The 24,864-nt window shown below is 42.9% G+C and overlaps 3 protein-coding genes across 3 annotated transcripts; all 3 read right to left on the bottom strand.

The window, feature by feature from the left end:
* Positions 1-2,191: 2,191 nt before the first annotated feature.
* Positions 2,192-11,266, bottom strand: unc93b1 (unc-93 homolog B1, TLR signaling regulator). Its single transcript, XM_076147899.1, has 13 exons — positions 11,047-11,266; positions 10,092-10,211; positions 9,849-9,990; positions 9,574-9,727; positions 9,173-9,334; positions 7,812-7,941; positions 7,616-7,709; positions 6,223-6,347; positions 5,474-5,656; positions 4,810-5,083; positions 4,602-4,720; positions 4,394-4,516; positions 2,192-3,751 (listed from the first exon to the last, which is right to left on the bottom strand). The coding sequence occupies exons 1-13, from the start codon at positions 11,047-11,049 to the stop codon at positions 3,497-3,499; spliced, it is 1,884 nt and encodes a 627-aa protein (XP_076004014.1). The 5' UTR covers positions 11,050-11,266; the 3' UTR covers positions 2,192-3,496.
* A 149-nt stretch (positions 11,267-11,415) lies between these two features.
* timm10 (translocase of inner mitochondrial membrane 10 homolog (yeast)) lies at positions 11,416-13,675 on the bottom strand. The gene is made up of 2 exons (XM_076147932.1): positions 13,459-13,675; positions 11,416-12,610 (listed from the first exon to the last, which is right to left on the bottom strand). Exons 1-2 carry the CDS (start codon positions 13,527-13,529, stop codon positions 12,415-12,417), a joined length of 267 nt encoding a protein of 88 aa, XP_076004047.1. The 5' UTR covers positions 13,530-13,675; the 3' UTR covers positions 11,416-12,414.
* Positions 13,676-15,128: 1,453 nt separating this feature from the next.
* Positions 15,129-24,426, bottom strand: cpe (carboxypeptidase E). The gene is made up of 9 exons (XM_076147619.1): positions 24,063-24,426; positions 19,148-19,344; positions 18,739-18,906; positions 18,276-18,393; positions 17,829-18,011; positions 17,598-17,737; positions 17,324-17,423; positions 16,951-17,069; positions 15,129-15,738 (listed from the first exon to the last, which is right to left on the bottom strand). Exons 1-9 carry the CDS (start codon positions 24,298-24,300, stop codon positions 15,640-15,642), a joined length of 1,362 nt encoding a protein of 453 aa, XP_076003734.1. The 5' UTR covers positions 24,301-24,426; the 3' UTR covers positions 15,129-15,639.
* Between the last annotated feature and the right edge of the window lie 438 nt (positions 24,427-24,864).

The raw sequence follows: 24,864 nt of genomic DNA on the forward strand, positions 1-24,864 counted from the left end.
GCCTTCTTTTCTCATCTTCCTTTTCAGATCAAAGCAAGCACGCAGATGTTTCTTCCGTACAACCACTAGACAGCAGAGGGAGCTTACAACAAATATGAAATGTATTACTACTGCAGTATTTCTACAGTTCAGTTCTCATCAACATCAGCATCACTAGCAGCAAGCCAGCTGAGGAAGTCACACATGTCGGGTCAGATTGCTGTACGACCTCAACCAACCGGCGCCACGACAGCCTTGTGTGTGAATGTGAATAGGGACATACAAACAAACCTGAATACATAATTTGAAAATGTTTTCACTGTGTAAACATTAAATTAAAACAGGATTTAATATTATTATCGCACCAGGCTTGTGATTTTCAGAGGGGTGCATTATTGTCTGTGGCCACTGGAGGGACACACACGGTTAAATTTGGCAACTGTAACACTTCCTGTTGGCTTTGACTGCCTTCATCTCAATCATTCAGACCTCACAGGAGCATTATTTCACGTTCAGTCGGTTCTGGCTGACCTTTTCACCTCTCCTCCGTCGTTTTGTGCACCATGGCATCCAGGCACAAGCAGTTCATCTTAGTAGGGGTTAGTATCTTAAATGGACAAACTTGAAATAAATATAATCAATAATCAATCAATCAATAAATAATGTGGCAACTACCTGTACAGAAGTGGGGTAATTTTTAAACATGTATTAAACTCTTTAGCTATCTTCCATAGAGAGAGAGCGTAAGAATGGAAGTGACAAGACAGTAAGTGATGGAATAACAGAAGGAGGGTGATGAGCGAGTGACTTAGAGAGTTCAAAAATAGAAACTGAGACAACTCAGAGCTGAATGTCCCTGATTGTGAGTTGGACGTCTGCCTGACAGCTACAACGCAGACGCTCTACCCTGCAACCTCCTCCTCAGTCTCAGAGCACAGCAGCAGGATGACAATGTCCGAGGACGAGAACATCCTGGGTCACAGCGTGGAAGTGTGTAATGACCGTGACTGTGTCATCCCTGCAGGTCACAGGCTTGGGGGCTGTGACCATTCAGGTAGATCCTTAAAATGTTTGTTTGATTGGCAGATTTTCATGTGTATTCTTGTATCTCCTGCAACATGTTTCCTGTAAATTGTTGCAGGTATTTTGATGTAGAATGTCTGCACCAAGCTGGACGAGTTTTATCTTTGTTTTTGTTATATTTTGTTTGCTACAATTGGCTGGCAAAGTTGAGAGGGTCGGGCTCATTCTTCAAAAAGAATCATGTAGAATGCAACTACAGAGGGATTTCACAGTTCAGTTCATATGTGAGTGAACATTGTGAAGTCTGCACAAAGAACAGAGATCAGAGGGGAGTGAACAGCTGAGAGAAAATGATACAGACGATACAAAGATGGAAATGTCACTGAACATAAACCTGTGTTACGCCATGTTTGTCATTTAACTGTATGACAAAGCACAAAGTAACACCTTACTAACAATCCAGCACAAGTAGTGAAAGTACACAGTAGGAATGTCGTAAAGCATAGTAAAGCGTAGTAAAGCGTCTAGCATCAGTTCTACCAGAGAGCCTCAGATTCCAGGTCACTCATTTCCCTGTTCCTCCAATCAGTCATCCCTCTCTTCTCGTAGGTTTCGTCACATTCATTAATTTCTTCCTGCAGTCAGTTCAGTCATCTCAGCCACGTCACCATTCATTCCGCGTTCTGTCCAATCACATGCATGTTCACCTGTTTCACATTCGTCTCTGTTGCTTTCAGTTTGTCTGCTGACGCATTTTCAGCCCCACAGCCACAAGTTTGGTCCCTCTGCTGCTGTCGGGGGGTCAAACTCCTCGCCCCCGCCGTCTACGCCGGCAGGATCTGTGGAGGCGTTAAGGATTCACAAACGCTGTTCCACAGAATCAGGCCTACATCAAAGAGACTCTTTCTTTTCCTTCATATACAGTATTTCCTAAGGAGTAATTTCAAGTGAATCTAGGTCTCTGAGTTTCTGTGGTAGAATAGTGGAGATGTGCGATTTTTAAGAGCAGGACTTGTTGACTTGTGAAATTTGCCGACTGACTACTGACAAGTTAGTGAGTAAGACTTCAGTCATCTTCATCAATGCAACTGCATTTGTCAACATACTGTAAGCCGACATTTACCACATACTGGATCACAATAAACACAAAGAAACATGTTCATTTACTCTTAATAAGTTGCCATGACAATATAGTTTGACCTTTTATGCGTCAGACCTGGTGCGTCAGTACAGTATTTTGTAACACATCACTCTTTCATTAACACAATCCAATCACACACAAGCTTCAGTATAACATGTAGTACCACGTTCAGTGATCATTACAGAAATCTACCATTTTTTCCTCTAAACACATAAACAACTATTTCAGACTTCGATGCAACGCAAAGGACATTTGGCATCGGATCAGGAAACTTTATGGAAGTGGATTTTCATTACCAACACAAAAGCCTAAAACAGGATATGGTCCTGTTCCTTTTTCTGACAAATGTTTGAACATGTTTCATGAAATCACTTTAACCACGGGAACCAAGTGGAGAGGAAATAGCTCAAACCCTCATCACCCACGGGTTAAAGAGCAGCTGTACCTGACACATGTGGGGAGGAAAAACAATACCATTTTTTAAAAACAAAGATGTGATCATAAATATGTTGGCATTCACAAAGAAACATAATAACTGCACATTTAATTTTTGCAGCTTTTTGACTTCTTTAAAGTAATACATTCATACAATCAATTGTCACACTGATTTTCATTTAAGGTAGAAACACTGTAGAGTCAATTAAATGCTCTTTTCACCTTAAATTCTCATTTATAATCCAGCAAACAAAGCACTAAAGACATTATAAACATCTTAATTACTAGAGAATTCACAAGTAAATTCAATAAATACTCATGAAACGAACATTACCTTTTTAAAGGTATGGCAATATGAATTTCTCTTAAAATTCAGGATGCCTTCATTGAGCCATTGTAATGTATGTTAGTATTTTATACTTTAATTTTGACAGGGACCAATTTTCACAATAAGTGCTATTATTAATACACTTTTTCCTTTACATAAGTAGGATTTTGAATACAGGTCTTCTACTTCTACCTTTGTGGTTCTGACCATTCACAGCAGATCGTTGTGCCCACTACACGCTGTCCATACACTCCTCAGACTCAGCTCCATCACCACTAACACACCACCAGCACACACTCTGTTACAAGTTTCCAGCTTTTTTAGATGCGTTTTCTCACAGAAATGTGCACGATAACATGGATACAGAAGAATAAATACAGTATTGTCTTAAACGCTTCTCCATCCTCCTTTTCTTCTGTTTTTCTCTCTATGTAGGTGCCCATACTAAAAATGAATCTGGTTTATGTCAGATAATGTTTTGTATCTGAATATGTACGGATGTGTAACTAGAGTTTGTGCTTTAAAGCCAGCAGAAATGTTTGATAAGTCTGTACATATCGGCCATATTTAGATCATCCCCCCTCCCTTTTCTACTCTTGCTCGTCCCTCTCTCCCTCCTGCACATGACCGTCTTCCCGTCTGCGCCTGTGGCCCCGGGCCCCTCGCCTCCTGGCTCTGGGTGAGTCAGCTGCCCCGGGCCCTGCCTCTTGGCCGCCGTCCACCTGATCCTCAGCTCCTACCTCCTCCGCCACCTGCTCTTCATCATCGTCCTCCTCCTCCTCCTCGCTGCTCTCAGAGTCTGACTCATCTGAGTTGTCCTCTTCCAGGTAGCGGTAACCTTTGACCTGAGGAAACAAAATACCGTGTTAGAATGTAATTGATTCAAAGTGATGTGTGAATTATCGATTGCAAGTTCAAATGTTTGAAAATGGAGCTGTGACTTTGTTTAGTCTGTCCTGAAAAAACAATGAATCTCCAGCAGGTCAAACAGTGACAAGAAATGTTTGAGATACTCTGATTGGTTTAAAAGGAACTTTCCATCCTGATGTATTTATACAGGAGCATGTAATCCATCAAGTAATCTGAAACCTGAAATATCACCAAATTTAGAGATATGAGGTTTTCACTTGCAGAGTCATTCTGTGTTACAGTTTGAGTACAAAGAAATCAAACAGCTCATTGGTGAGTCAACTAGGAGGCCAACACAGGAGAATACCAAATATGACCTCCAAACCAGGTACAACAACAACAAACCAACACAAAACACTGTGACTTACATGTAATTCCTCCTTTTGTATGAAAAACTTCTGATCTCTAAAAGGGGGGCGCCAAAGAAAAAGTTTGGGAACCACTGAGCTGCGGATTGTTTAAGGGCCAATTTTGTCCTCAGCAGACGAGCATTTCTTTGCTGTGACATTTTTTAGAAACATATGTGTCTGTTCGGGCGAAACAGAGCGGACTCAGGTGGGCAGATTGTGAGTGGTTACCTTGTGACGTGGGCGAGGGATGCGAGGGAGTCTGAAGGGAACTTTCCTGGCCAGGCGTCGCTCCATTAGCAAATAACAGTAGGTGGCCAACAACAATGTGGCCAACAGGATGGAGAGTTTCGCCTGTGGTGTAAAAAAATTACATTTAAACATCTTTATAAACAAAAACTATGTAAAATAAGTACACACAAATCCCAAACACACACACCCTCATAGGCAGGTTGGACCAGAGGTAGACGATGAAGATGGCGATGGCCTGCCACCAGTGATAGATGGTGTAGACGAAGTCCAGACGTTCCTTGTCCTCATACAGCATACCAAGCAGGACTGACAGAGGAGACGTACATGTGACATATGTGTGTGTGTGTGTGTCCAAATTGACTTTATGTACACAGTGTAACAGTGCTGCCACTCACTGCTGAGGCCGGTCTTATTCAGGGCAGTGCCAAGACCCCACAGCACAGAGATCACCAGAATGGGAGCCAGCGGGTCTGGTGAATTTTTGTTTGGAGACCACGCCATGAGAACAACCAGGAGTACGAGGTGCACAGCAGCGCCCCCTACCAGAGAGAACCACCGCGGCAGTCGCAGAAGGGCGAGGGAGAGGGAGGAAAAGAGGGAGCAAGAGAGGCCGTACACAACGATGAGGAGCCACAGTTTTTTCAGGCCCAACACACACACACCATATGACTGAGAGAGAGAGGGAAAGAAAGAAAGAAAGAAAGAAAGAAAGAAAGAAAGAAAGAAAGAAAGAAAGAAAGAAAGAAAGAAAGGTGAAGATTAAATAGTTAACTTTTGAACAAAAGGTCATAAAATCAAAATCATTTTTTTCTAGAATTCCTTGCTTTTTGCAACAGCAGTGATTCGGAGGATCAATTTTCTTTGTTGAGTATTCAATTCATCCTTCAAAAGTGCCGTATTAGTCGACACTAACAAACTTGGTGGACGTGTGCGCTCACTACGTACACAAAAAATATGAAGGCTAACATTTAATAACATAGTTAAACATGTTGATGAATTTCTCATTGAGACTTAACCATTTTATGAGGTTTATAACTCTGTGCACGTGCGGGTGTGTACCAGGGAGAATCCAGAGACGGCGAAGAGCATTTCAAAGCCGCTGTAGATGAAAAAGGGGCAGAGCAGTCGCAGACGATAATCCCTGAGGTGTTTAAACGGCAGCTGGAAGATGTTTCCCCAGCCGATGCTGCGGAGGTCGATCTCCTCTGTGGGCCGGTAAGCGGCACCGCACAACACCAGGAACTATAAAGACAGAAGAAGAAGAAACATGAATATGAAACAACTTTAAACTGTGCAGCCAGATGCTCTGAAAACAACACAGACATATAACAACATCATTTCATCCATCCATCCTCTATTACCCATTTATATTACATTACTATAGTTACATTAAAAACAGTACGAGATGAATGAATGAATGAATAAGATCACTTGTTATTTTTAGCTTCAGTTTGTGCAACAAGAAGCAAAGTGTTAGTTTGTGTCTATTTCTCTCCAACTGTTTTTTCTTAACACCCACACATTCAGGTTTATTAGTATCATGGCTCTGCTGTCGAGGTTTCACTTCCCGTTTGTCGGGTTCCTACATCCTGTCTCTCACATGACCGCTGCTTGTTTCACAGCAGAGGCTGCCAGAACTCGGACTCCTTCACCGCTGGTTGTTTGTGCTATTTGTGATCTGGATGTACAATCTCATTCTAAAACACTCATGAGTAAAGTGGAGTTGGTGTGACATGCAGCAGAAACATGGATGTGCCGGTGTGTGTGTTTGTGTGTGTGTTTGTGAGGGTGGGGGTGGAGTGACTTACTATGACCATGGCCAGAAAGGCAAAGCCCATCAGGATGCTCTCCACCTGGATGAGCAGCATGGAGCGAGGCAGATTGGTGAGCACGGTGCTGTTTAACCCTGGAATCACTCCACTTATATTTGCGCCTGGGGAAAAGGAAGATAAAGGCGAGGCAACACAAAGATTCTAACCATTAGAAAAAGGGGGAAGTCAAAAACAATGAAGCTACACAGGTGTTAATTGTGTGGGACTTCATATGACTAGTTTAGTTGACTATTTAGCCCCATACCCAATGATGTCATCAGTTAGTCATCGTCAACAATTATTATGCTGTGAATTACTGCAGCATTACAACAACTAGAAGGAGGAAAGAAGAGCCCAAAGAAATGCATTCTTTCTTTGCAAAGACAGAGTCTAGAGAGGACGGAGATCAACCGGGTCACATTCTTTCAAATATATCTTTTCAAAATATTTAAATTGCGTCACACAAGTTAGTGAGGCAGAGGCCCAAGATGAAGAGCCATGAGTAAGGTGAGAGGAAGTGGTGATAGTCATTGATATAAGACAGAATTTAACCTGGTGAAATAAAGGAGACGAATGAATCTAAAATAAAATAAAAGTTCACCCTTTATGTCTACAAAACTACCAAACAAGGGTGTGATTTCTGTTCTTCAGAGAGACGAGATGCAGTAATGACAGTATATGCACTTAAACCAAAGCACTTTATGTTGTTTTTATGTGCACATGTAACCCTGAAAACTGGTTTAGGGTTACATGTGTTCTTTCAATCCTCAACACTAACAAAGGCTGGATGTGTCACTAGTCCCAGTATGCGTGTACAGTATGGGGCTTGGACTGTACCACCACCTGCAGATGCATTAAGTGTGAGCTTTTAGTGGCTTCCTTTCAACCATTTCCACAGCCACTACTTCAGCTTCCACCACATGTGAGAGTGCATCTGTGCATTTCACAAATAGAAAACTGATGAAAGTGAAATCGGAATGTCGTCTCTGGTTACGTTTGAGTGTCTCTCTCCCGCCTCATTGTTTGCAAAGAAGCATTGCTGCCTGCATTGTGATATTTTATTCACACACCTCATGCCAGAAAAAAACATTTCAGCTTGAGTAGAAGTGTTACTTCACTAGTTTCATATCAACTTTGTGAGGCCAACTCATGTTTGTTAAGCCCCCTGCTGCCGACAAAAACATTTTGTAGCTACAAGCTTTTTGCGGAGATTTAATCACACATATACACATTCATCAGTGAAACCATCTGTGTAGAACAATCAAGGGAATTCAAATTGTGAATGTGATTAGACTCTATGAAGGTGTTTAATGAAAAAACTCCTAAGATATAAGCTCCAATAAATCAGTGAAATTGAAGGTGTGACTGTTGTAAAGGGATGTGTAATTACCACAAGATTCCACGTGAGAGAGGACGTGCCCGGCATCATGCAAGTAGCCGTTGAGGAAGAGACACATGGGGAACTCCGCAAAGACGAAGCTCAGCTGGTGATGAAAAGACATGGACTCGTGCAGTCATTGATTTGTCTCTGTGACAATGAACAAGTCATATTTGGCAAACTAACGATGGCGCCGGTGACGACTTACATGGAAGATGATGAAGAAGACTGACTGGAAGACAATGATATAGCTGTGACAGGCTCCCTTAGGAAGCTTCTTCTGCTCCTGAACATGCTCCTCTCTGTAGTTGACATATTCGTAGTACTGCTGAGCCATCCTGTGTGTGTGTGTGAGAGTGTGTATGTGTGGGGGGTGTGAAGAGAAATCATTAATAAACAGTAACAGCACACACATTTGTTCTCACCTCCATTGAAATGGGGCCGGAGTTACTATGAGGTGTGTACGTACTTCCACACCATCACGTACTTCACGCTTGCCTTCTTTTCCCCCGTGTTGGTTTGTCTGTTTGTCTGTTCTTCTATCTGTTTATCAGCAGGATTACTCTAAAAGTTATAAGTGGATTTTCATGGATCTTGGTCGACCGGGGTCGGACCTGATCCTTGATTTTGACCTCTAAATTTTGTACTACAAGTCATACAATCAAAAGACTTTTACCCTTTATTCCTTGGGTTGATTTGCATCCATGAATTTAGGCCACGGCCATTTGCATCATCGCAGAGACACAGGGATGGACTGAGCTACTGGGGCAGCAGCTCAGTCCACAGGGGACTCGGCTAGGGAACCGCCGGTTCAAGCGTGGTCTGGCAGCTGGAGAGTTACCAGTTGCTGAGGTACCCTTGAGCAAGGCAACGGACCCCCAAAACTGCTCCAGGGGCGCTGCATCATGGCTGCCCTGCGCCCCCTCTGTAATGCATGTGCATGTGTGTGTGTGTGTGTGTGTGTGTTGATATGTACGAGGGGCGCAAAACAAATTTCAAATGACATGTGATTGCATGTGATTGCATGTGATTTGGCAAACAAATTAACTTAATCTTGCAGCCTTGATGGAGGTATGCACTATAATGAGGTCTCTGGTTAGAACAAAAACCTTTCTTTTGATTATTATCTTGTTCTTGTTATTGTTATTATTACTGTAAATAAGACTTAAACAACAAATAAAAATGACAAAACCTTACGAATGAGATTCCTCAGTGTAATAAACTTTCTAAAAAGACAACAGTTGAGGATGATGATGATGAATTATGACATGATGTCATGCTCCCAGGTAGGAATTGAAATAACGAGAGACGATCATATTCAACTTATTTCATGGATGTGACACGGTAAATGTGTTGCCACTAATACATGTTTTGGAGAGATCGATGAGTGAGGGGAACAAATCCACCCCTCTGTGCAACACCACTCGTACTCAAGTCAAGAATCCGAAATGGTTAGGTTTAGGTTTGGGTTTTGTGTGGGAGGTCCCCAATATTTGTTTTGTTAACATTAGGTGAAACAGCTCCACCCACCCCCACCGCACCCCGACACCTTTACTTCCTGTTTCTTACCTGGTAATGTAATGTCCCAAGGATGCCCACAGCGGCACAATGGCCAAACCGATACCAACAGCTGAGGGAACCAAAGTGTAGTAACGCTCCCAGTAATTGGTAGAAACAAAAAGTGCGTAGATCCCTGCAGCCAGGAACATCATCCACTTAGTGCCCAAGAATCTGAGGGGAGGAGATAAATAAGAATGTAGATTATTGTTTAAACTGAAATTTGGGGTAACGTAGCTTATTATTTAATAAGAACATATCCCACGATATGATAAACAAGTGCAAAATATAAACAAATAGGTCAAGCTTCCAATTCATCAGTGGATACAGCTCATCTTTGTGTGTGTGTGTGTGTGTGTGTGTGTGTGTGTGTGTGTGTGTGTGTGTGTGTGTGTGTGTGTGTGTGTGTGCACCTGATGAGTACAGGGGTGTACAGCAGGCTTATGATGGGTGTGACATTGATGCCCATCAGCATTTTACGGTCAATATCCTCCAGGCCCAGGTTGCTGTACTTCACCTCCCGGTAGGTCATGTCGTAATGCAGGATCAGCTGCATCTGCAGAAGTCCTGCATGTACACACAAACACACACTCACAATCACGACTATTCAAACTTGAAACCTATTAGCATCTCGCCAAGTCCTCCTGTCACTGCAGTGCAAATGTTTGAAACAGTCAGTCCTACTCACCCATGTATATGCTGTACACAATCATGGCTCCAACACTTGCTGCAACAACATTCTTGATGACCCCCAACTTCTTCCTCCTATAGTACTTCCTCTCCTCCTCCTCCTCATTATACTCAGCTTGCGGGCCCAGAAACTCTTCCATCTGATGAAAGAATAAACAATGTCATATTCTGAAGATAAACATCTTAGAATCGCCAAACTTCTTGAGTTATGAGGTTTTCCACAGCACATCTGTAAACTCACGTGTCCCTGCAGGTTTCCCTCTTGGCCCACATTCAGGAGTTCATTTGCATCTGCATAAGGAAGCGGTGCAGCGGGCTGCTCCAAGTCCCTGACCTGCTCTTCTCCATCCTTTGCCTCCATCTGGTGACCACAATGAGCAACACATGAGATTAGCATCTCATGTAATGTAATGTAATGTAATGTAATTAGCAGGACTCTGTCAGTCAATCAAGGTCCATTAAATTAATGACCCTGTAATTTCAATAATGATCAAGGCCTGGCTCTATTGACCGGTTAAACAACATTCAATATATTAAACAAATGAGCAGTATGATAAACAATAAACAATTATGATGTCCAGATGTGTTCTCATTTAAATCTGATATTACTGGGTTAGTATTCTTATCAAATCCACTCATTACAGACAATAACTTTCATGATAAAGCTTTCACATTCAATTACTTCTCCAGACAGTGTTACAATGGTGTATCTATCCTCTCTTTGATTCTTCTTCCCACATCCCTCGAGAAGTTCTAGTCATGTATGTTCCATTCAGTTGATTCCTGATTGTATTTTCATCGTATGCTGCTAATAAGCTTTCTTTTTATAGATTTCTACAATACTTTTTATCTGAAAAGTAACAACATGCTTCAACAGAAGACTGAATCAACAGGTCCTTATAACAATATCTGACCTGAACACGTGAATTATATCCCTCCAACAATTTTCTACTTCAAAAAAGTGATTGCATTAAATCTGTCTATGTATCTGGTGAGCTATTAGCGTACAGAAATATATTTCAGGTTACTTTCAGGCACAACTATTGCTTACTCTTTGATATTACTGAACGGCCTATTCCTATACAGAGTCGTGCATCTACCACCTATCCTAACTTAATCGCTGGTATAAGGAGGACACAAACGCACCACACGTACATACACACACATAGTTGACCAATACCTACGAAACAACTTACCATGAGAGTTGCATGAGTCTCGCGGGTCCACTTTCATCTACCTGAGAGAGTCAGCGTCCGAAGAAAGCTTATAAACTTTATCAAACACGGAGAGGCTTTCGCTGTTTGTCTCACCATTCGCTGCAGTTCCTCTTTCTTAAGTAAAACCTTCAAGTTATTTTAAAACAACAGTGAGGGAAACGAAACCACGCCTGTCCACTTCCTCACTGCAGCTGCTTTGTTTGTCTTAAAGCTACAGTTGCGTGATCATGGACCGGTATCCTGAACGCATCACAGTGGAGGAGGGGCGGGGTTACACGTGGAGCTGTCATTCTTCCGAGCAGGTTGACTTTTGGATACCAATTACATCACTGACAACCAATCATAGGGTCAAGTTAAAGGATGGCATTATTTTATTAGTAACGGACAATGACATAATATTACGTAACATAGCTAATACGCATATAAAAAGCCCAACAGAGTCAAATCTGTCATTACTGGATAAAACAGGGTTGATGAGCACAAGAAACACAAAAATCACAGTCAAAAACATCATGGTCACACTGTGTGTATACAAGCCTAACAGCGTTCAGTCACACATGGACAGCTATGATTTAAAGGAACATGAGTGTGTGCTGCTGTGACTCTCGGGACAAAGTAAACCATGTATAGTGTCGAGTATAAAAGACGTTACCTTGGCTCAAACATGCTGTCGAAATACTCCATTCAGTGCACACATACACACACACAGATTTGTCTCTGGTTTACTGTATTGTGAGGTTTTGTCTATGAACAGCCGCTACTTTTGTCTGCATAACAAGACGAGTGGAGTCTAGTCTTATGTTGCGACCGGATGAGAAGGGTCCAGGAGTTCAAAACGGCGATTTTGGGGGGGGGGGGGGGGACAAACAGGCATCGCGTTGGTGTATGGGAAAGATTCTGACGTAGCCGATACCTGAATTGTACTTTAAGCAGAGATGGATACTAAACAAACACTCTGAAGAATGATCTGTGTTTAGCGTTACGTGTTCCAGACCATTTCACCCTTCAAGTCACACAACCGCACCACATCTGTCAGATCCAGCCAGAGGAGACTGAGTGATCACTGTTTTGTTTTTGTTGCAGTTGTATGTCCTCAGACTGTTGATCCAACCACGTGTCACTGATATTCAAGTAAAGAGATAATTCAGTTTCATCCGACCCATGTGTTGAACCGTCGTCTGGTACGATAGGAGACAGCTTCTCTCAGTGGACCCACATCATCAAGGTGTTCTGTTTTCTTTAATTTACCCACCCAACCCAAACATGAGACCTACCCCCGCCACCCATCCTATAACACTGTAACCCCCCCGCCCAACCCAACAACGCTCCACTCCTCCTCTTCAGTCTCTATCCGCTCCCGACGGCTGCTTTCCTCATCAGTTCCTCGTCCTGGACTGAGAGCTCCGTCAGCTTGCGGCCCAGCTTCTCGTGGAGGTCCAGGTATTTGGCCACGCAGCGGTCCAGACACACAGCCTCGCCTTTGGTCAGCTCGGCCTCCTTGTAATGGGGGGGTACGCACTTCCTGTGGCAGGCGTTAGTCATTCTAGGGAGGAGAGAGAGAATGTTTAACGATCACACAGAGTTCCCGGAAACAATACAGAGTCATGAGATGGTGCCTATGATCAATTGAATGGTTGACAATTGATTGATTATCACTAGAGATAAAGCTTTAATAATCACTTTCTCCTCACAGTGACCTAACATAAGTCTATGTGGTGCCTGTGGTTGTGTCAAGGATGCAACCATCATGTTTGAACAACAGAGGGAACTTGAGTATAAATGACAGTTTGGATGTTTAGAGGATCCCTCAATCAGATTGTTAAGTTAAATGGTTGAAACTCTTCCTAAATGAAGCACAGTCTCTACCAAGTCATTCTCAACACTGGAGCGAACCTCAGCTTCACCATTTTCCAGCCCTCCACTGACCGATGGCTCATCAAAACACCACAGAAAGCAACACAAGGACTCAGTCACCTTCAAGCTGTGACTCTTCTCACTGCTACTCAGTGTCTGGATGCGTTTCGCTTCTATAGCAACCGTATCAAAGTAATTGTGCAACCCTCACTTCCACCATCTTTGTACATCTACTCACTGTATTCCATTTCACTCTGTAGAATCAGCATTTTCTCACTAAATCTATGTATTGTTAATGCATTTATCCATTCATCGCTCCTAAGATCTTAGGTCCTGCTTCATCCTTTGCTCGTTTTCCCACTAATTTCTCTCTTGTTGGAACATTTCAATGGTCACGGGAATGGTGTCAAAGCATCACATGCAACATAAGAGGTAGAAAAAGATGCCAGATGCTGGAGGAGCCCACAGTTTCACAGGCCGGAGTGTCAAACTAAGTGAGGGAGCTAGGTGGCTAGCATGCTAACACCGCCGCCTTACCGGTTGTACATGTCAGCCATCATTTCCACCTCCAACTCCGCTGCCAGCTGCTGAGCCTTCATGGGATCCATGTCTGCGGTCCGGTGGGCACAAGCTGCTCTCTCCGAATACACACGCGTCGGTCTGCAGAGCCTCTCTCAGCCGGTCCGCCGCTGCTTCTGTAACCTTCAAACCTGCGAGCAAAACACGTGTAGCCGCTTCTTGTCGCAGTTCCGCTGTCAATAAAGTTGGTTTGAATAGTCACTACTACAACTACAAGCCTCCTCGCGTCACGTTACATAAGGAATGACGTGAAACGCTCATTGCATGCTGAATGTCATTAGCGTTAATCTACTTTTCCCCCAAAACCACAGAAGTGAAATAATATAATCAGTCGAAAAACATCAAAACAATCATTCAATCATTCAATTCTTCATTTCCCCTCAGGGTCTAACTGTCGTACATGTTTTAATCTGTTTCATCAGACGAAACACAGCGCGACGTGGTCTGCTGGCCTTCATCCACTCCTAAGTGAATCTGCAGTAGTGCTGTTGAGCAGTATATAGCACTATATGCACTATAGCATAATAATAATAATAATAATAATAATAATAATAATAATAATAATAATAATAATAATAATAGTAGTAGTAGTAGTAGTAATAGTAAAAGTAATAGTAATAGTAGTAGTAATAATAATAATAATAATAATGAATAATATGTATATGTTTGTGTACATATTTGCATGTATATAGTGTGTATTTCTATATCCTATTGAGTATATCTATAGAAAGAAATAATACAATTTAAACGTCTCCATACTTCTCCATATTACCAGTAAGTAACCAACCAGAAAGGGAAGCGGAACCTTAAAGGGAGATGTTTCCAGCACTGAGAAAATCACAGGCCTTTACCAAAACTCGATGAGGCAGGATCCTCTGGAGTGTGTGCTACTCAGCTGCAATTATGGAGTGCATTAAGTAGTGCAAAACACCAATTCACACACACAGGACACAACCATAATCTCTACCTGTTTTCTGTCCTCTGCCCAGATTCACTGGTGACACTCGTGAATAATCTCTCTTTGAAACAAATGCAGCAACAAACGAAGCATCAACACTGTTTGACAACATAAATGGGAATTTTATTGATCGGATCGTACATTTGTAATTGTTATATAGCTATACATTCATTAATCTCTTTTGGTCTTATAGACCTCAATAATCAATTAGAAATTCAACCTTCCACTCAAAAGATGACCAACATGATCTTGATGTTCATTTATGTTCTACCACAGCTCCTTACAATAGGTGTTCCTGTGTTGTACACATACAAAGGAATGGCTTTGGGTAGAGGGCAGATGCAGTTATGGCCGTCTTATGTTTGCTTAGTTTTTAGTTACAAAAACCACACATCTCTTGCTATACTTATTTCATAAATACTTTGCTATCATATAACCATATAACCATTCATCTTGTGCTGAAATCAAAGCTGTGCTGCAATCAGTTAAAAAACATTTTCTCAACATCGATAACGTACGCAGAAATGAGCTTTTCTGTATAGATTGTAGTGATTGAATGGGATAACAGTGATTTTTACAGTGTTTTTAATGTCCCTGATCATCTCAATGCCATATTCCTGTACGTTTCTTATAGTAAAGGCTTGAAGCGCTGGGAGAAGGAGAGGGTGTGTTTGTGGTGGCCTTACTGGGAATTGACATGGTTTGTGTTGTGGGATTGTTCATTGGGTGTGTGTATCTGTACTCAAGCCTGGCAGTACAGAGACATTTAAAACAGGAAAAATTACTAATTATTATGGACAGTGAAGAGCGATAATGTAAACATCTCTTTTAAATACATAATTATTAAATCACTTGTAGATTATATAGATGGGTGTTACGGTTACCAATCACATATACAAGAAAGAACACAATACCAACCTGGCAACAAACCACCTCCAAATTCCTCCTGTGTCCATCAGTGTGTGTTTGTGTGCTTGTCTGCAGAGTATTTCAAACAATCTACAGGAGTATGAGGCAAACCATTACATTAAAAAAAGAAACAGAACTCATTACAAATAATGATCAGAGGAGAACAAAACAAATATGAGACAATATATTCTTTAGAACGGACACAGAGGACGGGCACACAGAATGTTGAATATATTACATCGATGTGTGGACGGTCCGATCAGTCACACACTTCAGAAGTTCAGTGTCTCTGACATCATCTTCCACCAATCCATGAGCTCCTCCCTCTCTTCCTCCTTCCTCTCCATCAGGGACTCCAGCTCAAAGTCCACCTGAGAGAGAGAGAGAGAGAGAGAGAGAGAGAGAGAGAGAGAGAGAGAGAGAAATTTGCCTTAGGACCACAAAGACTTAACCCCTACTATACAGTATAAATGCCTTTACTCATAAGCATTGAGGAGTGATGGGTCAGTATGGGTTATGTATTTTTTTTCCGACATATGTATTTGGGGCGGCAGTAGCTCAGTCCGGAGCGGGACCAAGACCGTGGGAACCGGAGGGTTCGAGTCCCCCTGTGGACCAAGTAAGCAGACTGGTAGCTGGTGAGTTGCCAGTTTGCCTCCAGGTGCAAGTTAAATTTCAATTGCATGGGATTTGCTGTGGATTGCATGCAACATGATGATCAATAAAATTCTTCTTCTATTTGGACATCAGCTGTATTTAATTGAGCTCCCTGCCTGAGAGTACAAGACGCATCAAGCTTGTTTCCAGCAAAGCAGCACCTGCAGACAACAACAACTGCGGCCATGAATTAGTTTGGCTCCGACATTACAAAGGTTTTTTCTGGAACCGGACTCCTATAAATCTAAAGTTGGAATAAAATCCCTGTAGAATAACTGAAAGGAAGAAGGTTACAATGTAGAAAAATAAATGACTGCAGCACCTCTGGCTTAGGTCTTTCAGCACTGGCCTGAGAATTTATCAATCAACCCTTATGTGCTGGATTAAATAACCCATAATGGATTCCTGATATAAAAACAATGAATTCTGCAATCCACGTTGCTGTAGCTGACAAGTTTAGTCGGATTGTGTTCCACCAAAGACATTTAAAGACCTTTAAATTATTACTCAGACCCTCTGCTGATGGCCACAGTTCGTTCTGCTCTTAATCCACCTAAAAAAACATACATCTGTCTTTTTGAAAGATATTTATTCTATTCCTTAGGCAGCATGGAGAGAGATGCACCGTGACACATGTCCATATCAGGACAAACCTTCACTTGCGTTTTACGTGGAATTCAATGCAGATGCTCCTGTTGAGATGCAATGAGGCCTCAGATTCTTATGGAACTCATGCATGAAGATTTATCAAATTTATGATTTCTTCTAAGATGAACGTCATTTCCACACTTCTTAATTTCCACCATATGTGTTTGTAGTTCTAATCTCTGGACATTTACAGCAAAACACTGCAGACTAACTAAGAAACGATCACACATTGGCTTTGTAGAGGCGGTCTTGACCAGCTGACTGTCTTTGAGTCTTACCCTGGTTGCTGGGCTGTGGGGAACAGCCACCTTCTTGATGACAGTCAGGTAGCCAGGAGCAGTGGCAGCCACTTTGTAGTTTCCTGGGGCCAGCAGGCGCCAGTAATCTCCATCTTTGGCTACGAAATACAGATTTTATTTAATTATCTCATTGAGACATTTCAGCAAAAGCCAACTGATGCCCAGTTATGGAATTGATCAATTACTATATTCTCTGCAGGCGATGGTGAGCAAGTGTATGTAAGACATTTAGCCAAACTACAATATTAACTGAGTCCACTAGATGGCGTTACAATATTTAGCCTTTTATCTCATCTCTGAGTGTGCTGAACATAATGGACTGTGCGAGTGAAGTTAAATGTAATTTGGATACCGGTGGTGATGTCGTGATCGATGCCCTCCACAGAGATGGAGGCGTTGAATATGGGGTTACCCTGGAGGTCACGCACAAAGCCTTTGACGCCACGGTGAACCTACGGATAGTGCAAACACAAACACACACCCACACAAACATATTCACTGTCTGGCTCAAGGTGAAAAATGGGAAAACGTGACAAGAGCCACTATCCCAACATGCATCATTTTCAAACTGCATCACGTGCACCAATGAAATCTCCACAAGACCTTATTCCAGATGTGCTGCCTACCTGATCAATGTAGTTGACAAGTGAGTCACGGTTCTGCTCCCAGTAGGTCTTGAGTTTATCCTCACTGGGGAATTTATCACAGCTGAGCTCCAGTGTAATCTCAAAACAGTTACTGCTGAGGTAGTTGAAGTCCTGCATTCCTAATGAGAGAGAGAGATTGACAGGATTAGGGAGGCGGAACTCTTACCAGCCTAGAGGGAACATGCAGATGGGCGCAAGGAAGTGTCTCACCTCCAGGCACGCTGTACCAGGCTCCTCCGTTAGTGATGCCATCTTTGAAGCTGGAGTCGTCGTCGTTCTTGCGGCAGGGGGGGCGTTGAGGGTCGGACATGACGGGGTTATAAATGGAGTAAGCCCTCGCCAGAGATTTGAACATCACATCATCTGGGCTGGCACTGTACTCATGGGTGGAGCCTGAGAGGAGGAAGGAGCGGGGAGGGAATGAGTCCATATTGTTTGGACAGCTGGAATCATTTAAGCACTAATTGTGTACCTGGTACACATGCACTTAAAGAAACTGGGCTCAGGAGCTGCCGCACAAATGGGTTTTCATATAAAATAACAACGTTCTCATATAAAAGCAGGGAAGAATTTATATTCAATCAGCCATTTTAATGACAACAAGAACAATAACTACCGTGTGTGCGTGTGTGCGTGTGTGCGTGTGTGTGTGTGTACCAGTGCGAGTCTCATCATATGGGTAGTTGGCGACCACATCTCCTCCATGCAGGTTAGCTGAGAGGGCAAAGGGGATATCCATGACCCAGTGGATCACTGCTTTGGTCTCTGGAGCCAGCTGCAAAAGCAACCATATATGAGTAAATGTACATACTGCAGCTCAGGATGCAATTCTTCTTCTTATTTTTCATCAACTAATTAATAGTTTTGTGTCCAAAATGGTGACAACTGCCTATTACATGCAAAAAAAACGATAAAGGTGAGGTTTCTTGAGACTTGATATACAATGCTATGAAACTGAACAAAGGAGCAAATTGTTTACTTGGGAAATAATTTAAAATGTTGTGGATTGATAACCTCAGCTAATGGACTACTTGATCGATTGTTGCCGCACATACATATTGCATCTGGAAACACTGCTGAAAGCACTTCAGCTAACAAACACCAGTTACATCATAAGCACCTTGGTGTTTTCGTCCACAGCCTTCTTCATGTTCTGCAGCAGGTGGTTATTGGCTCCGCCCTCCCGCTCGTTGATATAAATGATGCGATCCAGATCGGGGAAGTTGCGGTTCAGATCCACTCCCTGGGCATTGCTGCGGCCCACAAACCAATCTTTGATCTCTCCGGGCTGAGCGACAGAAGGGGACAGGAGGTGATTGTTAGACAGACAGAGGAGAATAGAGAGGAGAGAGAGACGGTGTGTGTGAAGCTTGTGTTGCCTTATTGTGCCGTGTTGTGCCTGTTGTCCATTGTCATGTGCGCATAATTAAGAGCAGACGGAAGTGCTGAAGGAAACGATGAATCATTGTGCGAGCAGTAACAGAGGTGTGTGTGTGTTTAGGTGTGTGTTTGTGTGTGAACATCTGCACCTGTAATGCAGCTTTCTCAAAGCCATCTGGGTTCATGGAGGGCATGAGGTGGATGCGCGTGCTGTGGATGAGGTTCATGATGGTCTCGTTGCCTTGCTGGTACTGGTTGCACAGATATTGGGCCAGATAGATGAGCAGCTCTCTGCCCACCGCCTCGTTGCCGTGCATGTTGCCGATGTACTTAAACTCTGGCTCACCTACGGGAGAAACACACACCATGTCACTGCATCACACATAGTCCCTGTGCATTCAGCCTTCATCCACACAGAGTAGCTAAAGCTCTGAATGCTTTGAGTACAATCCTGGCTCCATTTTGTTTTGTTTTTTAGAGTTTAGAGTTTGTCTGTTTTTGCAAACCAACCCTTCATTTGTTGCCATAGAAGTATGTCATTTCTCTTTTTTGTTGGAGACCAAGAGAAGGTCAGAGATATGAAGGTAACCGCAGACACGCACACACACACTGATTAAATGTAACACTTGTCCTTGACTCACCTCCCTGTAACAAACACACTGACTCATCAGCAGAAAGGTCAAACAGGCTGAAGCTGCAGAGCTCCATTTGCACCATAATGAGTGAGGGGGGCAGTGGATTACCCAGCGTCACTGTCACCATTTGTTCCGCTTAAATCTAGACGGAGAGCAGCCAATAAGGTTTGAGTGTCTGATTGAGCGACAGGTCGGGGATCAGATTCGACTAAAACACATTGAGGTTGCAGAATGCAAGATCCCTGAGGCCGTGGACGCAAGGAGAGGACTCAGCTTTCATGCCCAACTAATGAAAATTGTCCTTTGTGTAAAATATGTAGTTGCTTGCAGAATATTTATTGAATCACAGGTCATCAATACACCTTTTTTATCATTTGATTTCTGATTGCTTACCATTATCCTATGATGATGGAGCTTTTCTATCCTATCTAATCTATGCCATGAAGCTGCTCTGGCGGCCCAACCCCTTACATTTGAGACACTTGATCTTCTTCTTTACATGCGTGACCTCCCTTCATACAGGAGACACACAGCATGTTTGCTATGTAGTTTTCATGTTAGTATGCAGATAAAGCTGTAATATGTAGCCCAAACCTCTCACCATCTGTTTCATTTATCAATTTAGACTCCAGATTTGCTCCCTTCTTCTTCTTCTAGTATGCACACACACGCACACACACCACAGTGCACATCTGGAAGTCAGGATATTTTTAAATGCTTGAATATGTTTTCCCTCTGAGTTGCCGCTAACGACTTCAAGACTACAATTAACTCTTGCCGTCTTGAAGTCGGTGAATAGTTTTTACAGGCTTGGGGAACACAGAGCTGTCAGAAACACACACACACACACACACACACACACACACACACACACACACAGGCGAGCACTTTGAAGTCAAACTTCACTAACGTGATTTAGTGCAATTTAAGATCTTGAGCAGATGCTGGGTATCAGGAGAGCTTCACTTCTTTCCTTTTACATCCTTCCATGCTGTTCATGTTCATGTTAGTGTGCAAATCAAAGAGAAGCGGACAACTCAAACTCAGACAAACATCCACACTGGCGTCCATGTTCTTCTATTGTTCCGTTTGTATTTGAACTGACCAAAGAAATAAAGATATACATACACATATCTCCACATTTCGTGGATTTGTTGATTTGCGCTTTTATACAGTAAATGTTTGATTTGAACACATGAACATGAGACAAGCAAGATGGAAATCACTTTAGCTCTCAGAATGAATGGGTACGCCTCATTATCTCAACATTTTATACACTAAACAATCAATCTAATAGTAATCATCATCATCTTCAGTTTATTAACCATTTAAGCACTGAAGGCCAGTCGGCAGTTAATCCGTCACTTCCTGTTATCATCAAGATGTTTCCTTTATCCTTAATTCTCACTTTTATGGCAGCTCTATTAAGTATTTCACACACACACACACATCTTCACTGAGAGGCAAAGCAGTTGCAGATAAGAGCATGATGTATCATTCTGCCGTCAGCCACAACGCATCAAACGTCTGGCAGGTGATCAATGTGGTTCCCTAAGTGACAGCGTAATGACTGTCTCTGCCACGTCATGAGAGAATCTCAACACTGGTGTGCTCCCAGGTTGTCCTGGCAACTGTTGAAGGGGCAGGTGCATCGGGACACAAATTAACTCGGAGCTTGAGTAAACACACTCTCTTTGAGTAAACACACTCTCTTTGTCTGTCTTACTCCCATGTAGCCACTTTGTTATATCAGCATCTCTCTCGCTCACACACACAAACACACACACAGAAAATGCTATTTAGAGCTACAGGGGTTGTTTTGGATGTGAATAGCGGACACAGAATTTGTATTGTAATGTATAAAAAATATACTACACTAAACAAACAAACCAATGAGAGTTAGCAAGAAAGAAACAATTAAGGAAAGGCGAAAACAACCCAGTGCAGGAAAGAGCGAGAAACATCAAAAGGATCTGGCAGAAAGATGAAGAAGAAGCCGAGCAGAGGGAAGCAGAGACGAGGAGGAGGAGGAGAAGGAGGTGGGGAGGTCTGATGTATAATAAATGACCGCTGGCTGATGCCTTGGCCTTCCTCGCTTCTTTCCTGTTCCTGCCTCCGCCTAATTCCCACTACACATTCCCTCCTTCTCCCTCTCACTCCTGTTTCATTTCCCCGTTTTCTCAATTATCTCATTCCTTCCTTTTCCTCCTCTGTTTTCACTATCCATGCATAGCTGAAATCTATAAAAAATCTATTTTCTGTGTGTTCACAAGCTCTCCTCTGCTCTACCCCTTTACTGTGTTCTATTTGAAAAGCATTTACACTCAACATGCCCTGTATCTTTTGACACATCCATCTACTGCAGTGTGTCTGGCAACCAAACCTTCCCTTTCCTTTCCTTGTCCTGGAAATCTGTGTGCGTGCTCACTGGGGGATATTAGTCTTCCTCCTATGTCGGATTAAACCGCTCCAATGCAGAGTTTAATGACAGTTGTGCAGACTAAAGCACATCCCATGGAGACAAAGTCAAAACCGTTACTGTAAGATACAGTTTCTCCTCATAGCACATGAATATTTCCAGACGTGAGAGTGGAGGGAATTTAACCAGAGTGAAAAACCCTCATTTTAGAGCTGGAAACTCTTTTAAAATGCCTCTGTTCAGAGTACTTTGTTCCATACTGTGCACACTGTGTATTAATGGATAACCAGCATGTTTGCACTCTGGTCCATAGGCAGTGGCCGTGCCGCAGTGCATGACAGATGGCTGCATACTGACTCAAGCATGAGCTCAGGACAGCCAACCAGCCCGTCAGATCAGTCCACTAAGCTGATCTGTTGCCCTGGCAACCGCTATTTCGGATCCACCCTAAAGTTTCAATACCTCGCCGGGTCCGATACATTTTACAACTCAAAGATACATAAGACGTGATTAAAATGTAAAGTTAAAGGTGATGGATGGATAAAAAGACGGGATTGGGACTTGGCTTTGTTGACACAGAGAAACGTCAGCAATGATCTAAGTTATTAACGCGTACTCATGCTGTTTGTTAATGTCTGTAATCAGTTATGAGTTCTTCCTGCCACACTTGATCTTTCCTGCTTATGTTACTAAGATGATCCCCAGTCATTCCCCCTTTTCTTTACCTCTTTCTCTCTGGAGGAAGATTTCCTCCCCCTCCTCCTCCTCCTCCTCCTCCTCGCTGAAGTTGTTTTGCTCAGCAGAGGTGGAGAGGGGAGTCAGGGGGGGTTGTGCTGCCCATGTCAATGGTGGCTGGGCTGTGTGAGCAGAGGCTTGGAAACTCATCTGGTAGTAATAAAGGCTCCACATTGCTACCGTGACTCATGCCTCTGCACACCCACCACACTATTATGGGCTTATTTCGTCCATACGTAGGCTCATTAGACTGTGGCCATATGGGCTGCAAACACACAGACGGGTGTCAGACAAACTTACTCACACGTGGAAGAAAACACAGAGTCATATGCTTTTACACTCACAAACCATATATTACATTTGGATCTTCACTACACATAATGTAACAGTTTATGTTGTGAAAATCATGGAGCCAATCCCAGATATTCATTACTGGGTCAACTGAGGTAAACTCACTACAACCTCATCCATTAATGTTGTGTTATTATTATTGTCAATGTTCATGTTCATGATAGTGTGAGTGTAAATGATGGGATGACACATTTTGAATCTTTTTAAGGGATATTGTCCTACTAGTGAGAAGGTTAGGTATGAGTACACACACAATGGAGAACAATATCTTTGTTTTGACCCCTGAAACCTGCACCTGTGACAGTTTTTGCCCAAATTTTGATCAAAGCTCTAAAATAATGAAACACTTTGATGTCTTCCAGGACCCTACCCCTCTTTTGGATCGGTGTACGGAAGTGTAACATGTGAGTGAGTTCAGTCAATAATTAGGGTGATTGTTACGGTGACTGACACAGTAAAGGAGCGAGGGAACATGATTGATGTCCACCTCCAAAAAAAAAGGATATTTAACTCTCAGGCGTGGTGGCATCACTCAGAGATAATGGATGGCCCTTATCAAGACTCGGTGACAGCACAGAGATTCTTATCAGCCAGCAAAATGGCGGCTTTGCGTGTCTCATCCCACCATTTATCATGTAGATGGATGAGAAGTGATGCAGCAGGCCCTGCGCACGACACACCTGCGCTCTGCTACAGCTGCTCCCCCATCAAGGCAGGAGAGACCAACGCGACGCAGGTCATTTCTGCGCTGCGCCTTGATATGAGCTTCGATCAGCTGAGATGCGCAATAGTGCGTGATGCGTTTGTGTTATTACGACGTCTGCTAACGGTTTCCTGTGATGAAGGCAAGCGGGACAAAGGGAGGAGGACGTGAAACACATCCACCGCAGTGCACAGCAGATGGTTTGTATGCGTAAAACTGACCAGGTTCGTGCGTCCCGGGGTTGTCGGACATCTCCAGCACCAGCAGCTCTCGGCCCTCGAAGCTCTCGCCGATGGTGTAGATGCGGCTGATGGTCGGACATTGCAGCCATACCGACACCAGCGCTTTCCGCAGCTCTTCATAACGGTGATACTCGAAGGAAATCTCGCCGTCTGTACCAGCCGCGTTGACGGCCAGCAAAGCGGTCCCGATCAAAAGCACCGAGCGGAGCAGTTCCATTTCGACGCGTCCTGTTTTTGTCTCCTTCGCGGTGCCTAAGCCCTGTCTGTCCTGCCTCCGGGTCGGTCCCAAGCCTTATCTCCGTGCTGCAGCCTGGCTGTAGGCTATAAATATCTCCCCTCAGCCTCTTCGTAAGAGTGGTGCGTTGTACCTGAGCTCGGACTCTCTGGCTCCCCCTAGTGTCAAGTCAGGCACACAACACACAACATATCCGAAATACTGTTGAAATATTGTGAAATCCACAACATCTTCCTCTTTTTGTTTTAGATCTTGCAACGATGGATTGCTTACTTATTTCCTGCACATGCCTGAAATGTACCCACAGATTTTACAGTTACTTTATTTGAAGAATATATCCATATCCAATACATTTGTTTGAGCTTATTATAGATAAAACGACATACAGTATAAAATAACGATTTTTTAAAGAATTAAGCAATTTTATTCCGAGGCATTCATTTAGTTTTGAGTTATTTGTTTGGCAATTTTTTTTTAACTCCATTACCTCATATTTATGTTTTTATTTTATAATTTCCTATTATTATCCTCATCATTATTTGTGTA

Source organism: Genypterus blacodes, unplaced genomic scaffold (genome assembly GCF_046128005.1).
Source record: "Genypterus blacodes isolate CSIRO-AG114 ecotype Tasmania unplaced genomic scaffold, CSIRO-AGI_Gbla_v1 ptg000039l_1, whole genome shotgun sequence".
Taxonomy (NCBI): domain Eukaryota; kingdom Metazoa; phylum Chordata; class Actinopteri; order Ophidiiformes; family Ophidiidae; genus Genypterus; species Genypterus blacodes.